We start from the raw sequence: 17,609 nt of genomic DNA, 5'->3' as shown, positions 1-17,609 counted from the left end.
AACCTGTTTTTAAATCCTAAACATTACAAGAACCTTAACTGCTACAAGTACCTTGCTGTTCCTCTTCCTCACTTGATGAAGCCAAGTAAGCTTGGAAGTCCATGTCCAGAAGTTGATCTTTTTTAAAGGTTTTACTTAAGGAAGTCACTCTTTCATGATCAGTCTCATCCCATGTGATGTCTACCTTAAGGCAAAACAAGCTATATTAGGTTGTACACTTTAGATATAAATTTTAAAGTCATCTAGGCTGCAAGCACTCTAAGCCAAAAAAGCCAAACCAATCCTGACAGTGCCACAAAGACGCCTCAAATTAAAAACGTACAGCTGTCATCACCTTTTGCTGCACTCTAAGGACCTCCAGAGCAGCTCCATACCCAGCACCTGAACAATTTTACAGCAGTGAAAAGTTCAAGTGAAGAGGGTTGGCAGAGGGGAGGAGAGAGAAAATGTCTAGAGACAAGTGGACCATGGATGGAAGGTATGCCCTATGTGTTTGTTTAGGATGCAGTCATTAGCTTTTTGTATATTCTTTGTATTTCCTCCAATTCAAAAAGTCTTGATGAACTACTTGCCCGAAGCATCTCTAGCTCCTGAGCCATCCACAGATATTAGCCACGTTTCTAACTATTTCATTCTAAATACACAAGAACCTCAGTATTTGCGGGGGGTTCGTTCTTCACAATTACTGCAGATACAGAAACTGCGAATACTGAGTCATTGTGGCCTGTATTTCCAACTGAAGTGAGGGTTGGAGTCTTGGTAGCACATGCATTTGCAGGTAGCATATGCATACACACACAAATTTCACAGCACTTGAAAATACCACAATGTATTTGGCCACACACAGAGCCCACTATTTTGCTTTCTTCTCACAAATATGCACATATACTTTTTTTAAAAGCAAGCCTTATTTCCCCTTTCTCACAATATAAACATTTCTGGGATATGTCCTTGGTCTACAATCCTATGCACACAGCAGTTACTTGGGAGTAAGCCCCAATGAGTTCATTTATTTGGAACTGGCTGTAGTTCTAAGCAATATTTACTTGAGGATATCCTATATCACATTTGAAAAATAAGCCATATAAATCCAAAGAACTTGTGCTGAGGACCTCTCCTTTGTGTACCACCACCATTCACCAAAAAAAAAAAAAAGAGTAACACACAGAATAACTAACCCACACACATGAATAAAACCTGGCGTAACAACTATAGAGTGGTGGAGCTACTTGGCTATTTTGGATTGGATTGGATTGGTTTCCAAGCTGTGCCTGTTAGGTTGCCCATAAATAGAGGGCAATCTCAGAATGTTAAAAAATAAAAACACAATTCAGAAAGGCTAAATTTGAAGTTATCCAATTAGTAATTTCTGCAAAAATGCCTTCATTTATTTGGAGGCCATAACTCGCTCCCTCTCTTTCACTATCAAGAGAGGAAATAGTAAGAGAAAGATAAGGGAGCAAGCAACAGGCTTTGCTTAAAGTTCCAGAAGAGGAGAAATTGGAGTGGGGGCAGGAGGAGAGCTGTTTGCTTGTTAGTCAATTAACTACCCAGAGAAAGTACCATATCCCATGCTTCCCCCCACCCCCATTCCCAAGATCTCTGAACGTTGCCAAGATTTGCTAGTGGCATTTTTTTTTTAAAGCAAAAGAAAAGAGCTCCCAGACAACACTGGAGAAATTCAATGCCTTCTGAGAGCTTGGTTGGAGTGCTGAGTGAGGAGAAAAGAGCTGGCTTCCTCGAGGAGCAGAGGCAGGAGAAAGGTAGCAATGGCCCCTTCCGGTTCTGAACTCCATTTGCTTGCAGACTGAGTGCTCCCATTTTGCACGAAGACCTCCTAAGACTCTATCCAACCTACCTAGAAGAATCCTGGGAAATCAGATGACTGTGGCCTTGTATGCTGGCTGTTGGTCAGGATAGGTGCCTGTAAACTATTCTGACTTCTGATTGGTTGGGGGCAGGACTAGCCCCTGCCCACCCTTGGGGGGGAAAGCAATGAAAGATACATTTTGATTGGTACTGAAGCACTAAATATGCATTCTTGGTAGTGATGAAGTATGGTAATGACTTCATTTGTGGGCAAGGGATCCCACTGAACACCCTAAGAGGGAGGAAATGGTTTTACAAAGCATTGGGGGGGTGGGGGGAGAAACCAATAGCCAGCACCATCTATTGGCAAGCAGTGGAAATGCAAGAGCAATATTCAACCAAGAGAGACAGACACACAGAGAGAAAGAGGTAGTATGTTTAGTGTGAGAATGGGGGACAAGAATATGGGGCTGGCAAGAAGCAGGGCAGCTCCTCATCTGCCCCAAATGAAGTGCCTCCTCTGGGTCACAGCATTTTTTCCCCTAACAACTGACAACACAATAAATTCTGAAATTTAGGAAAATACCCCATTGTATGTATAAGTGGCCAACACTGTATGCTCCAAAATGGAGTATGAAGGAAATTTTTTAGAACCAGTATGACAGCCTAGTTAGAGCACTGGGTATTGATTCTGAACTCCTAGGCAGAAGGGCAGATGATAAATGTAATAATTTGTTCATGATACTGTTAAATATCAGCTATTTGACATCTTTATGATAGTAGCTAAAGCTATCAGCTGCCATCCAGACCAACCTATTCATTAGTAGTTCCACTGAAATTAATGGGATAAATTAGTCATGATTAACTTGTCCTATTAATTTCAATGAGACTAAAGGTAAAGTGTGCCATCAAGTTGATTTCGACTCCTGGTGCCCACAGAGCCCTGTGGTTTTCTTTGGTAGAACACAGGAGGGGTTTACCATTGCTGCCTCCCGCACAGTCTGAGATGATGCCTTTCAGCATCTTTCTATATCGTTGCTGCCCAACATAGGTGTTTCCCATAGTCTGGGAAACATACCAGCAGAGATTCAAACCGGCAACCTTCTGCTTGATAGTCAATCATTTCCCCACTGCGCCACTTAAGGTGACTACTCTTGAATAATTTGGTCTGGATGACAGCCATTTTCTCCCATTGTGTCATACATCTACAATTGTAAAGACTGAAAAGTGTAACCAACTATAATAAAACAAAAACAATAGTGCTTATAAGAATCCAACAAACCTTAATTGAGAAAAATTACATTTTATTTTAAGAACTGCATGCACAAATGGTAGTATTTATTACTTTTATATCCTGCTCTATTTCCAAGGAGCTCAGGGCATTATTCAAGATTAGGCCCCTCCCATTTTATCCTCACAGCAATTACATGAGGGAGAGAAACTGGGCTGAGAGATTGTGACGGGGCCAAGATCACCCAGTGAGTTCAATGGATGATTTGGTCTCCCTGGTCCAGAGCTGCTGCTCTAACCATGACACAGTACTGGCTCTTAGTAACCACAGTCTGGGAAAACCAATTTCAAAATACATTCTAAATCAAGCATTGATAAACAAGAGATTAAATGCTTTTGCTTTCAAGTACAGAAACATTTTTATCAGATATCTCAAAGATGCACCTAGCCTATTGCGGATTATGTATCAATTTAGCATGTATATTAGAAAAAGTTAGCACAAGAGCAGAGAGTCTATACAAAAACCTATTTTAAAGCTTTTTTTACCCATAGGCAGCATTGCCAAATGCACCCACGTGGTAAGGTAATAAACCCACTGAAGTCCATAGCAGAACTTTCCAGGACTGTAACAGATCAGAACTGTACTTCTGACAACTGCAACAATAAAGAGGGATTGTTCTCCCCTTCTATCTACAGTGCGATCACGAATGTATTTACATAATTTACAAATTAAGAACACACAAAACTAAACAAGTTTGGAAAGGCCACAAACACACTGTTAAGGTACCTTTGATGTTGCCACAGCAGCAGATGTGAAGTACTTGGGTTTATAAGCAGCTCCATCCACTTCTGAGGCCACATCCTTTGGCACATCATCAAATGTCACATCATCTGGAATAAATCTTAAAAGCCAAAAGAAAACGATTTGTTATTAAAACTGATATCACCAAGCTTCAAAGGAACAAACAACTATAGGCCCAGCTTCTCTCTAATTAATATTACCTACAAGAAAAACAGGGTAGTAGTAGTTCAGGCTATGACTAAAGGAAACGGGAGTGAAGGGAATGTCTTTGCTCAGCACAGGGAATGTCTGGCCAGCTCCAGTGCGGTTTCACTAAAATTTGTGGAGTTTCCATTATTGTTGTTGAAACTGGGAAACCTAAAAAACAACTTTGAGAACGTGAAATATGTGACCATGTCTCACAGGGCAAGAACCCAGTCAAGAGGGAAGGGGCCACAACCGAGTCATACCTAAGTCCCTAGCATCTGCAGGGCTTGGGTCCAAGGTGGCAGGCTTGGAAAGGAACTCTGTGGGAGACCATGGGAGAGCAGCTGCAAGCCAAAGTTGGCCATACTAAGCCAAATGGACCACAGCAATCTGATGATTTGATAGCCTAACACCATGAAAAATGGATGTGCATACTCAATCTGTTATTGCCACTCTCCCATTACTTCTATAGTTCTCCTACCTCCACCTGATTAAATTGCTGAACTTCAGGCTATCGGGTGTGTGTGTGTGTGTGTCCCCTAAACAAAAACACACCATACAGCATCTGTACTTCAGGTCTCTAAAACTACAGGGGGACCTCATTATCTGTGGGGGTTCTGTTCTTGGCTGAAACCGTGGATAAGTAAACATAAGAACATAGGAACTGTCCTGCTTGGTTAGGCCCAAGGCCCATCTAGTCCAGCATCCTGCTTCACACAGTGGCCCACCAGATGCCACTGGCATTGAGGCAGTGGAAATTGGGATATTAGGTTCCTGGAGATGGGGGAAAACAGCTAAGAATTCAATAAAATAAAGTGCCATACCATGCTCTGCGGGGCTCCAGCTGTCCATCAATGCCCCAGACCTGCCTTTTCTCCATGAAAAATCATGAGGGGGGATCCGCCCCCACTGAAATAGCCACAAAATGGCTCTGCTAAGCAAAATGGTGGCTGGAAATTACCTCGAAGATCGTTTCCGGCCACCTAGGGACCACGGATATGAGGTTTTTAACCCTTTTTTGATCTGCATATACTGAGGTCTGGTGCACATGGCCGGACAGCAAATACAAAAATCGCAGGTGCCAGGGCCGCAGATGACAAGGTCCACCTGTATAGCCTTTTCAGTACGGAATTCTCCTAAGTGAAGCTTCCACTGTAATTTTTTAAAATTCACATTTGACATCTCTGAATAAACTCCAGGTTCCCATTTTGTGGGAGATTTATTTCTAAAGAGCTACATACTGGCTTTGGATCTTTCTTGCCAAGTTCAGCTTCCTTGGTAAGATCAGCTTCCTAAGAAGCAAGTTTCTTGGTAAGATCAGCTTCCCAAGAAGAAAGATGGCTATTTTCAGTGGGCTGGATCCAAATAACCATCAGCAGAAGAAAAATAGGTGCTAGTGTTGCTCCACAAATGCTTACACAAAACTTTACATAGCGTTATGAAGACATGTTTGGGGGTGGGTGGGTGTTCATTATTCTGCTTGTGCAGAGATTTCACAAGCACTTGCAATAGCAGAAAAGCATCTTTGGTTTTGGATTCACTTTCCATGTGCAACATTCCAGAGAAAGGTGTAAAGCAGCCCTTCTGCGAACAGAAGGCACCTTCAGATAAAGCTCAATAGTTTTAGACAAGGGAGGCATTAAAAAAACAAAACACCACCAACCACAAACTAACATTGATTCACTATACCTCAGGTCCACAAAGGAATAACTGCTTTCAAATTCCAGTCCATCACACTCTTCATAAATTTTATTGGCTGTTTCTGGAGAGTCACATTCTACTACAGCATAGAAATATTTCAGACGTTTGAACTGATAGTCTCTCAGTTTTTCCTTATAAATGCTAGAAGAAATTAGAAGAGCCAAGTAACATTAGAGAAATGAAGGCATTGTGAAGCAAAATATTGCAATCTATCCCTTAAATGTTTACATGCTGGGGATGACAATTTAAGAGTCTGTGCTAATGTATGAATCTCTTTATAGTCTTTACAGTCTTCAAAGCACCACAATTAACGTTATTTATTTATTCGATTTCTATACCGCCCTTAAGAGATACACTAATTAGATGTTCTAAGGCTGAGCTACAACTCTCTTTCCAAAGTAAAACCAAACACTCTGAACTATTGATAGCATTCTGAGAAACTTCACCACAGTCTGTGGAGCTGGTGGTCGTGATAATGATATGTAGCATTCTCATAGTACTATCTGAGTGTGTGAAGTGCTTCACATGTATTAAGTTTATAATTTATTACATTTCTATACTGCCACATACAGATCTTTACAACAACCCTGTAAGGTAAGTGTTATTCTACCCAGATTGCACTTGTGAAGCGGAGAGGCAGTGGCTCACCCAAGGCGAACCAAGTGAGGTCATGGTAGAGGCAAAATTTCAACCAGGCAAGCAAGTCCTGATTTTCACGTTCAGCATCTTAGGCATTTGGAGAGGAGAGCTGGTCTTGTGGTAGCAAGCATGACTTGTCCCCATAGCTAAGCAGGGTCTGCCCTGGTTGCATCTGAATGGGAGACTTGCAGTGTGAGCACTTCAAGATATTCCCCTGAGGGGATGAAGCTGCTCTGGGAAGAGCAGAAGGTTTCAAGTTCCCTCCCTGGCTTCTCCAAGATAGGGCTGAGAGAGACTCCTGCCTGCAACCTTGGAGAAGCCGCTGCCAGTCTGTGAAGACAATACTGAGCTAGATAGACCAATGGTGTGACTCAGTATATGGCAGTTTCCTATGTTCCATTCATCATGTGGTTATCTGCAGAGTGGTACAAAGCTAGAGCACAACTGCTCTGCACAAAAGTGCAAGAATAGACATATTCTAAAATCCACTGCTTTTCTCAAGAACATTGCACAAGTTTTGACTCAAAACTATTTTTTTCAAGGCAAACAGTAAAGTTGGTCTCATCAAACCTGTCTTTCCTGCAACTTAACAGCTTTGCAAAGAGTAGACAGTCTCCCAGAGGTACTCAGCTGCACCTCTGCAATCAAAGAGTTATGTGTGACGATACTCAAGCTTTTCCTGGAATTTCATCCAGAAATCCCACAGTCCCCTAACCCCCAGTTACTTATGTGGAAAACCCTTTGGGCAACTTTCATGCTGCTTTTGTGTTATTGGAAGCACCTAATAATCTGAAGATACTAAATAAAAGAAAAGTAGTAGGAGTCCCTAAACTAGAAATATTGTTTATAACGTTTATATATTGCCTCATCCTATGGCTCTGGGTGGTTTATAGAATATAATATAGAAGGAAAAATATTTTCCTTTTTATATTAGCAACTTAGTGATGTTCACTCACTGGAGGAAAAGCGCTCCATCTAGTGGTAGAAATTCATTGTGCAAAGGACATGCTATTACATAGGCCTTGGATGTCCCATGTCATTTCAGGTTGTTCCTAGAACTTAAGACATTACTAACACATGAAATCAACAGTGGGTCAGTTACAAGTGAAATGAGTATACAATTATTTGCAAAGAAATTTCAAATGCTCAGGGTTTGCATAGCAAACATAGCAAGGGTTTAGAAGCACTTGTTATCTCAGAAGATTGGAACAGAGTGCGCTGGTTATTTTTTATAGACAATTATGTTTGGCCTATGGCTGCAATAAAAGAACTACTTCTACTACAGACAATTAGTACAGTGCTGTGGCTAAGAGACTGAGAATGAACTGTGAGTTAGTGAGACCTCAGTTCAAACCTTGCCTCAGTCATGAGCTCAAGCTACTCTCTCTCTCTCTCCCTGAGATTCATCCATTTATCTGCAGTATGGGAATAAAAATTATTTATCTTACAGGGTTCATATAAAAACAACTGGGATAATGTTCAGAGAATAGTTTGAAATGCTACATAAATCCAAATTATCATCACTGATCTCTTTGCATTTATTATTTTGTTATTATTTATTTATTCGATTTCTATATCGCCCTTCCAAAAATGGCTCAGGGCAGTTCACACAGAGAAATAACAAATAAATAAGATGGATCCCTGTCCCCAAAGGGTTCACAATCTAAAGAGATACACAAGATAGACACCAGCAACAGTCACTGGAGGTACTGTGCTGGGGGTGGATAGGGCCAGTTACTCTCCCCCTGCTAAATAAAGAGAATCACCACATTAAAAGGTGCCTCTTCGCCAAGTTAGCAGGGGTTTAGTGAATCCATGGCAGAAACACTGGCTTGGCTTGCAAAAACATTTACTTGTGGTAAAAGCCAGTCTCCAACATAACCTTTGGAGAACAAAAGCCTGAGCCAGGTGATGGACTGACACAACTAAGAGGAGGTGTGAGCAAGCCAAGTGGGGACAGGTTGCTCCTTCCTCCTGCTGGTCACATGTCATGTCTGCTTCCCCTGCCATCCCATCACAGAGCAGAACAGTCTAGCTCCTAAAATTTGGGGCCAGCTCCCAGAGCCAAAGAAAATGTGTTGAGGCCCAACTTACTGGAGCAGAAGTGCCGACAAACTGTGTATTCTAAAAAGTTTTTTAAAACATACTAAGAGTGTCAGCTTTTTATACACCGGTACAGAGAAAGAAGTCCCAGCGAGTTAAATTGAGCTTATCTCCAAGTAAGTGTGAGGACTGTAGCCTTAGTTTGGCACACAAGTGGGACCACTGTTCCCCCTAAGGTGTGCACACCATTGGTCCCTCTAATTTTTTTCATCTCTGAGCGGAATGAGTTTTGTTCTGTGTGGCAGTATCAAGGCAGTGTGTGCACACCTGCATTCAGAATGGGGCCTTCCTGATCAGTGTGTTCTCTACTTTTTTTCCCTTCTGTGTATGGAATGAATTTTGTTCTGGGCGGCAGTATCAACACAGTGTGTCCTCCCTGATTCAACCTGAGCAATATCTAAAATTAACTGAGTGGACATCCAAAAACTTGTGAGCGTGCACATGCCTTAGAGGGAACAGTGGTGCACATGCTCCTAAGTTTTTGGATGTCCGCTCCGTTCATTTTAGATCCCGTTCTGGTTGAATCAGGAAGGCCCCACTCTGAATGCATGTGTGCACACACTGCCTTGATACTGCCGCCCAGAACAAAACTCATTCCACACAGAGATTAAAAAGAATGAGAGGGACCACTGAGTGGGACCTGCAAAGTGTTGTAGTGCATCTCCAGCTTTTAAGAGAAGTGCTGTAGTTCAGAGCTCCAGCCAGGTTTTGAAAAGGAATTTAGTCGTGACATCCAGGACTTGCCGGAAGCAGCAGGTGGGTGGGGTGAGGGGGAGAGGGCATATTTTAATCTCCTCTCACTACACCTTAAAGACTTTTCCCTAGAGGGTCAGCTGTGGGGTTGGCTGCCAGTCCCAAAGAGGCAATTTGAATTGTAATAGAGCTGGTGGGGGCGATTTCTGAAGAGTGGGAAAGGGTAAAATATCTTTCTTTCCACATTCCTGAAACATCCCTGTATACCTAACTGCCCCCGATTAATTGTGAGGGGCAGTAAAGCGGAGGCAGCTCTGTAAAGCTGCTGGGACTTCAGCCAACTAATGACCTTTCTTCCCTTGCCCCTCATTTTCCCTTCACCCCAATGGATACCCAAATATCCAGTGTTCCAACTGTTCAAGTTTGTTTCAGTGTATGGGGGTCCTACACATCTACATAGCTAGCGAGTCTTCCACATATGTTGAAAGCACTACTTGATTTTGGGGGGGTGACTCCATTCCACATCCAACCTGACAGGCACTCAACCTCCCAAGGTCACGATTAGTAAATAAATATACTAAATACATATTCAAATACCAGTCTTTCTCGGTGACATCCTCAGGAAGACTTAGTAGTTCTGCTGGCCCCTTCACCTCCTCTTCTTTCATTCTCTCTTTTCCAAACTCTGATGGATAAATCTAGAAACAGTGAAACAAGGACAAAGAGTTGCACTGACTTGAGAGAAGCATGGGGCGAGATATTACAGAGAGAGTTTCCATCACTCTTTCCTTCCTACCCAACTATGAAGACAGAATGAAGTCTACCTCCCACAGCGCTCCGCAAGCCAATCACAGAAAGAAAGGCAGTATTGCTTGCTTGAATGCTTGGGGTGGGGGAGCCCAATTAAGCAGGGCTTAGACAAATGCATGGAGGAAATGTCTATCAGTGGCTACTAATCCTGATGGCTATAGAGGTTGCCTCCAGAGCTCTGAGGCAGGATGCCTCTGAATGCCAGTGGCAGGAAAGCAGTGGCAGGTATTGCCAGAACAGCTCGATTTGGGGGGGACACAGAGTGTCGCTCTATGCAGTTGGAACTGTGGGCTCACAGTCTTCATTTTGGATGCTTCAGTGGATGGGATCATAAACTTATTTATTGATTGTTACATTTTATACCACCTTTCATTAAAACCATCTCAAGAATGTTTATAAAACATTTAAAATATAAAACTATAAAAACTATACAATAAGACTTAAAGTGGAATATAAAAATACAAATCTAATCAGAAGTTTAAAAATATGTATAATACAACCATAAGATACAAGGCAACTTTTCACTTGCCCATATTTGGTGAAAACTCACAGCTGGTCAAGCCATGAGCAAAGCATGGAGCAATACACCCCAAGGTCACAATAACCAAGACTGCAAGGGGCCATCCCCAAACCTGTCTCTTTATCGCTAGAGAAGACTATTACCCAGCAAGTAGACCTAATTCAAAAGGTACACCTCGAGGGAAGAAAATACTCCCTTGCTGCAAGAGAGACACCCTTGCAAGCACTCTCTGCCACAACTCCGATAAGAAGCAACATTTCCCAACCCACCCTTAATAGCTCAGTTGGTTAGCAGAGACCAGAGCACAGGCAACCCATTAAAACCCCAAATCATATAGCTCTGCACCAGGAGTGCCATCTCGTTCTCAAGAGAAACCTGAAGCCTAGCTATTCAGATCTACACGTACAGTTCCACAAGCCACTCCTGCCTTTTGTTTGGCAAGTCACATCCAGGACTGACTAGTTCATTTAACTATGGACTTCATGGTTCTACCCAAGTTTTTGCCCCTCCAAGAAGGGAGCATGGCTTGGGAATTGCCCAGTAGGGATGTGCGCGAACCTGTTTGGCATTCTAGTCTTACAACGCCAAACAGGTGTGCAACCCCTGCGTTCAAACCAGTTTGAACTCGGGGGCCGGGGTGGCTTTAAGGACGGGGAAGGGTCACATCCCCCCCCCCACACACACACACTGCTTCCCCCTCCGGAACTCTGTGTAGATTTAGTCCCGTGGGGTGGAAGCATATCTCCTTGCTGCCCTGTTTGTCTAGTCACCGGAAGTGCCATGTGTGCAGCGTGCGTACGCCTGTGACACATGCATGCACGCACAACACTTCCAGTCACTGAAACAATGGGGTGGCAAGGAGGTACACTGTTGCCCCATGCGACTACCTCTACACAGAGCACCAGAGGAAGGAGCATAGGGGAGGGGGAAACACATCTTCCCTCCGTCCTTAAAGCCACCCCTCCCCACTATCGGCTCAAAGGGAGCCGATTCCGTGCACATCCCTACTGCCCGGGCATATTTTTAAGTATAAGTATCCCTTCCCAAACCACATGGAGTCTGCATGGATTTGTACCCTGCTGGTTCTCAAGCATGCGAGTAATAGCCCTTTGTTCCTCACCCTTTCTTCTCCCTGCGAGGAGACCTGCCAGTGCACTGACCTGCAAGTGCACCGAACACACCACTGGACTAAGGATAGGGAAAACTAAACTTCTGCCCCTTTTAGTCTCCTCATCCCCCACCCCTCTCTATTACTGCTTCCAAGCACTGTCTACAGCATGCCTTAACCTGCGATTTGGACCCTAAGCCAAATTACCTTAAAATAATATTCTTTTTGAAACTATCATTTAAGATTATTGATTGATTGATTGATTGATTGATTGTTAAATTTATATACCGCCTTTCATTAAAACAATCCCAAGGCAGTTTACAGCAAAATTTAAAAACAAGATTGTAAAAAAAGACACAATTAAAATACTAAGCTAAAAATATAAAACAAATCTGATTAAAAATTTAAAAAGCATAAAAGCAATACAGAGTACAAAGAGCAGCAGCAGAGACAATCAAATTTTGCCTTTCCTGTATCCTCTATTTATCCTTATAAAGCCCAGAAAGATGCTCCAGACTGCAATCTAGAACAGAACCCCAAATTCTGTTGGCTCCTGATGGCTCCTGACATCTTCCAGCCCTTCCAAAAGATGTGGGAGAAGAGATCAGTAACCACATTAGCAAACCCCCAGGCTTTTCAATCCCAGGTTCATATTGTAGCTTCTTTGCAAACTCTAGTCAGAAAAAAACAGAGTTTGCTGGGTTTGGGTGCCACACCAAATCCCAGATTTTTTAAAAGCAAAAACTTAAACTTAAAATTTCCTCCACTCATGGAGAGAGAGGTGCAGCCCCCACCCCACACACCATTAGTACAAATCTAGCTAAGTATTTCAGCCCACCTACCCCTTTTCTTCCCCAGCATGCCATCATTCATCTTACAAGAAAAATATTGATGCGCTTCACACGATCGGTATGAAGCGCTTGAGGGGGTTCTGCAGGAAAAGCGGGCTTAGCCCACTCTCTTTGCAGATGAATAGCCACTTGTAGCTGGGCGGCCAAATCGGCCGCCCACACAACTGCCAACTCCGTCACGGAGCCAACAGGGGCAGTGGGAATCAGGGGCCGCATGACCCCAGGAAGTTCCAGGATGCCCCGCGCAAGCGTGCAGGGCATCATGGAGAGACCTCTGAACCTGGGAAGCTACTTGTAGCCTCCCAGTGAGGGTCTCTTTGTGTGTCGCAATAGTGCAGAGCCGCGCTGTGGTGGCGCACGATCAGAAAAACCGCGTGGAGTGCTTGCTCTGATAACCTGGGCTAAAGGGAGGGCTACTTTGGTGGGCTAGCTACCAGAGAACCACCAGGCTCACCCACGAGTTCTTACAATGGGGAAAAACCAGGCTGGGCTTCTTAAGTCCAATTTTCCCCCATTGTGAGAATAGCCTCATTGGTTTCCCCCCACCAACTACGGTTTATATATTCCTTTTGAAAGTGCTTACCTTTACAGAAAACACACCACCACCTTTAGGTATAAACGAATTAAATAAAGCCAGTAAGTCCTTAGCCTTCAGCCGATCCCAGTCCATGTTGCAAACTGCCAATCTGTGTGTAACCTGTGTGCAAGAAGAGCAATTTGTAACAGGATCTTTTTTGCCCAACAATAGGAGAGCACAAACAAACCAAATTATGATCACTCAGCCTACCACATCATGGCAATTCAGTTATGAAATTAGATTTACACACAACCAGTAATACTTTGAGGACTTGCAAATTAGTCTGAGCACAACTGCAAAGCTTTGAATCATACGGAAAGAACAAACATGGGATCAAAGCACACCTGGTCCTCTGTTCCCCCAACCAAGGGTTGTGTACACCGGAGACTGAATATCTTCTCCTTGCCACTATAGCAGGAATCTGGGCTACTAGGCCTCAAATCCCTGATGAGAAAGTGAACCAAAGTTACTGTTTAGGATGAACTGATGATTTTTGAAATGTGTGAAAAGGAGGGGCTTGGGGGAACAATGAACAATGGGATAACTGTACTCTGAAGAGCCTACATGAGTAGTTGGGACCATAATGTATCTTGTCCAAAAGAACCATGATTGGTCCTTCTGGGGGGGGGGGCGTGGCGGGAGGATGCTCAGTTTACAAGAGCCTATGTATGACTAGATATTAACATAGAGATACGAATGAGTATATAATATGTCACCACCATTTTGTGGATGCTTCACCAATCACCTGTGTGTATTAGGTGAAGGCCCAGCTGTAATTCTCATTTTATCTATCTATCTATCTATCTATCTATCTATCAAATTTGTATACCGCCCCAAACTTACATCTCTGGGCATTTTACAATAACATAAAACCAGTTAAAAACATATACAAAAACTTAAAAACACTTTAACAATTTAAAAATAAACCAGAGATTAAAACCCCCACAATTTAGGAAGCTGAGAAAGCTTGGGCGAAAAGATGGGTTTTCAGGTGTTTTTTGAAAATTGCCAGAGATGGGGAGAATTGTATCTCAGCAGGGAGTGCATTCCACAATCTTGGGGCAGCGACCGAGAAGGCCCGTCTCTGTGTAGCCACCAAACGAGTTGGCAATAACTGGAAACGGACCTCCTCAGATGACCTCAATGGGCGGTGGGGCTTGTAATGAAGAAGACGCTCTTTTAAATACTCAGGACCTAAGCCATTTAGGGCTTTGTAAGTTATAACTAGCACTTTGTATTTTGTCCGGAAACCTATTGGCAGCCAGTGTAACTCCATCAGTAAAGGAGTAACATGGTCTCTCCGATATGACCCAGAGACCAACCTGGCTGCCGCATTCTGAACCAACTGAAGTTTCCAGACTACGTACAAAGGCAGCCCCACGTAGAGCGCATTACAAAAGTCAAGCCTGGAGGTTACCAACAGATGTACCACTGTTTTGAGGTCATTGATCTCGAGAAACAGGCGCAGCTGGCGTATCAGCCGAAGCTGATACAAAGCACCCCGGCCACTGCCTCAACCTGAGAAACCAGAGAAAGGTCTGTAAATCCAAAAGTACTCCCAGACTGCGAACCTGTTCCTTTTGGGGAAGTGTGACCCCGTCTAGAACAGGCAGATCAAAATTGTCTCTCGAGTTCTGACCCCCACAATAAGTACCTCCGTCTTATCTGGATTCAGCTTCAGTTTATTCTCCCTCATCCTATTACTGCTTCTAAGCAGGCATTTAGGGAGGATATGCCAACTCCTGAAGAAGTTGACATGGAGAAGTAGATCTGGGTGTCATCAGCATACTGGTAACACCCAGCTCCAAATCCCCGGATGATCTCTCCCAGAGGTTTCATGTAGATGTTAAAAAGCATTGGAGAAAGTATGGAGCCTTGAGGGACACCATACTTAAGCTCAGATTTTGAAGAGCAACAATCTCCAATCGACACCATCTGGAATCTGAGAGGTAGGAAAGGAACCACTGTAAAACAGTGCCTCCCACCCCCAACCCCCTCAGTCGTTCCAGAAGGATACTATGGCTGATAGTATTGAAAGCCGCCGAGAGATCCAAAAGGACCAACAGAGTCACACTTCCTCTGTCAATTGCCAATTGGAGATCATCCATCAGGCCGACCAAGGCAGTCTCCACTCCATAGCCCACCCGCCAGTTTGAAGTGGGTCTAGATAATCAGTTTCCTCCAAGACCGCCTGGAGCTGAGAGGCCACCACCCTCTCAATTACCTTGCCCAGCCATGGGAGGTTGGAAACAGGCCTATAATTGCTCAACTCTGAGGGATCTAATACAGGCTTCTTTAGAAGAGGTCTAATGATTGCCTCCTTAAGACAAGGAGGCATCCTGCCCTCCCTCACAGAAGTGGTGTAATAAGGTGCTTTGAATCTGACAGAAAGGGTGTTGGCCTCTACCTAGAAAGAACTATGAGTGTAGTATTTCCACTACACCACACATTTTATATTTCACACACACACACACACACACACACACACACACACACACACCCCACTTAGTTTTCTTTTTTTTTCTTTTGCACTTTATTTTTATTAGTTTTCTACATATCTATGTGACTTCCCGTTCATCTTTCAACACAGTTATACTGCAACATCCATATTTGCTCTCATGTAAATATTTTCTTCCTATTTATATATCTGGTTATTATGTCCTAATCCTTGTTTTCATCACCATAGTAATCTATTAGTTTCATTACTATAACAAATTCCCCAACTGTTATTTTTACATTTCAACCCCCGTTAATAAATCCAAATTCACATTGTTTTTCATATACCGCAAAAAGGGTTTCCAATCTTCTATGAAGTTTTCTATATGACTATCTTTTACTAATACAGTAGGTTGTGCCATTTCTGCATATTCATATGCCTTCATCAGCCATTCTTTTTTTGCTGGAATTTCCGCAGATCTCCATTTCTGAGCAAGAACCATTCTAGCCGCTGTCGTAAGATATAGGAATAAATTTCTATTTTCTTTCGAGATTTCTTCATTAATTGTGCCCAACAGAAAGGATTCAGGTCTCTTATACAATACACATTTAAAAATCTTTTCAAGTTCATCATAAATCATATCCCAAAACCTCTTTACCTCTCTGCAGGACCACCACATGTGATACGATCACCCCTCGCTATCTTTACATTTCCAGCACTTATTAGATACATTTTTATACATTAAAGCTAGTTTCTTCGGTGTTAGATACCACCTGTACATCATTTTAATTAAATTTTCTTTTCTTTTAAATTATAACACGCTGTAAGTTTAAGATCTTTCTTCCATAGCTTCTCCCAGGCCTCTAAGTTAATATTATGACCTACATCTTGTGCTCATTTTACCATTGTTGATTTTACCACTTCATCTCTTGTTTCCTCACATAATAACAAATTGTACATTTTGGTAATTAGTTTTACATCACTTTCACATAACTCTATTTCAAATGTTGATCTCTGCTCTTCAAAGCCTATTTTTGAATCTTTTTTAAAAACCTCATTTAACTGATAATATTGAAACCAGTTGGTCACTCTATCTTTTAGTTCTTCCTCCTTTTTCAGTTCCCATTTATTATCACACTTATTCAACACTTCATTATATGTCAGCCATCTGGTTTTCATATTCACTTCTTTACACATAACAGCTTCTAGCGGGGATAACCACAGAGGTACCTTGTTTTCTAAGTATTTCTTATTTCTTTCCCAAACTATTATCAAACTTCTTCTAATATAATGATTAAGAAAGTCCCTATGTACTTTGGTCTTATAAAATAAATACGCATGCCAACCAAATCTTCTATCAAAGCCTTCCAAATCCAAAATTCTTGGGTTTAAGACTATCCATTCTTTCATCCATACAAAACATGCTGCATCAAAATACAATCTTAAATTTGGAAGGGCAAGACCTCCTCTTTCTTTAGCATCAGTTAAGTTTTTAAAATTAATTCTGCGTCTTTTCCCTTGCCTGCCAAATCTTTCTGCCAGCATTTAAAACAGGTCAAAGTATTAATTACAGGTATCATTTAGAATAGAAACAACATCTTTGGTAGTACATTCATTTTAATAACAGAAATTCTACCCAGTAGCGATAATTTCATCCTATTCCATCTTTGTAAATCGACTTTCACCTGATCCCAAATAACCCCATAGTTATTTTGAAATAACACTGAGTTTTTATCAGATAACCAAATACCCAGATATTTTACTTTCTTTTTATTTTCAGTTGACTTATTTCATACAACTTATTTTTGGCTTGAGTGCCCATATTTTTCATCAGTACCTTAGTTTTTTGCCTATTAATGAAAAAACCCGCCAGTTGTCCATAGGAATCTATTTTATCTAAGCATTTGCTCAACCTTTCAATTGGATCTTCTAAAAAAATAACTACATCTGCAAATGCTCTCAACTTATACTCTTGTTTACCAGTTTTTAACCCTTGAATCTGATCGTCATTTCTGATACCCCTACAAAGAACCTCCAATACTAATATAAAAAGTAGAGGTGAAAGTGGGTACCCCTGTCTTGTCCCTTTATTAACTGAGCATTTTTCTGAGAGTTCCCCATTCACTTTAATAAATCGATAGGG

General features: G+C 42.2%; 1 protein-coding gene across 7 annotated transcripts in view; it reads right to left on the bottom strand.

Moving 5' to 3' along the window:
- The window catches only part of ESF1 (ESF1 nucleolar pre-rRNA processing protein homolog), a 62,433-nt gene that overhangs the window by 31,077 nt on the left and 13,747 nt on the right, over positions 1 to 17,609 (bottom strand). For all 7 annotated transcript variants that reach the window (XM_053284592.1, XM_053284594.1, XM_053284597.1 and 4 more), the window contains 5 exons: positions 13,036 to 13,149; positions 9,761 to 9,861; positions 5,717 to 5,869; positions 3,827 to 3,941; positions 52 to 184 (listed from right to left, as the gene is read on the bottom strand). In XM_053284592.1, coding sequence (XP_053140567.1) covers positions 52 to 184; positions 3,827 to 3,941; positions 5,717 to 5,869; positions 9,761 to 9,861; positions 13,036 to 13,149 — 616 coding nt within the window. The remainder of the gene's footprint in view (positions 1 to 51; positions 185 to 3,826; positions 3,942 to 5,716; positions 5,870 to 9,760; positions 9,862 to 13,035; positions 13,150 to 17,609) is intronic.

This window comes from Hemicordylus capensis, chromosome 1, assembly GCF_027244095.1.
Source record: "Hemicordylus capensis ecotype Gifberg chromosome 1, rHemCap1.1.pri, whole genome shotgun sequence".
Lineage (NCBI taxonomy): Eukaryota > Metazoa > Chordata > Lepidosauria > Squamata > Cordylidae > Hemicordylus > Hemicordylus capensis.
Note: the sequence above shows the minus strand (reverse complement) of the source record. Positions and strands in the feature narration are given on the sequence as shown.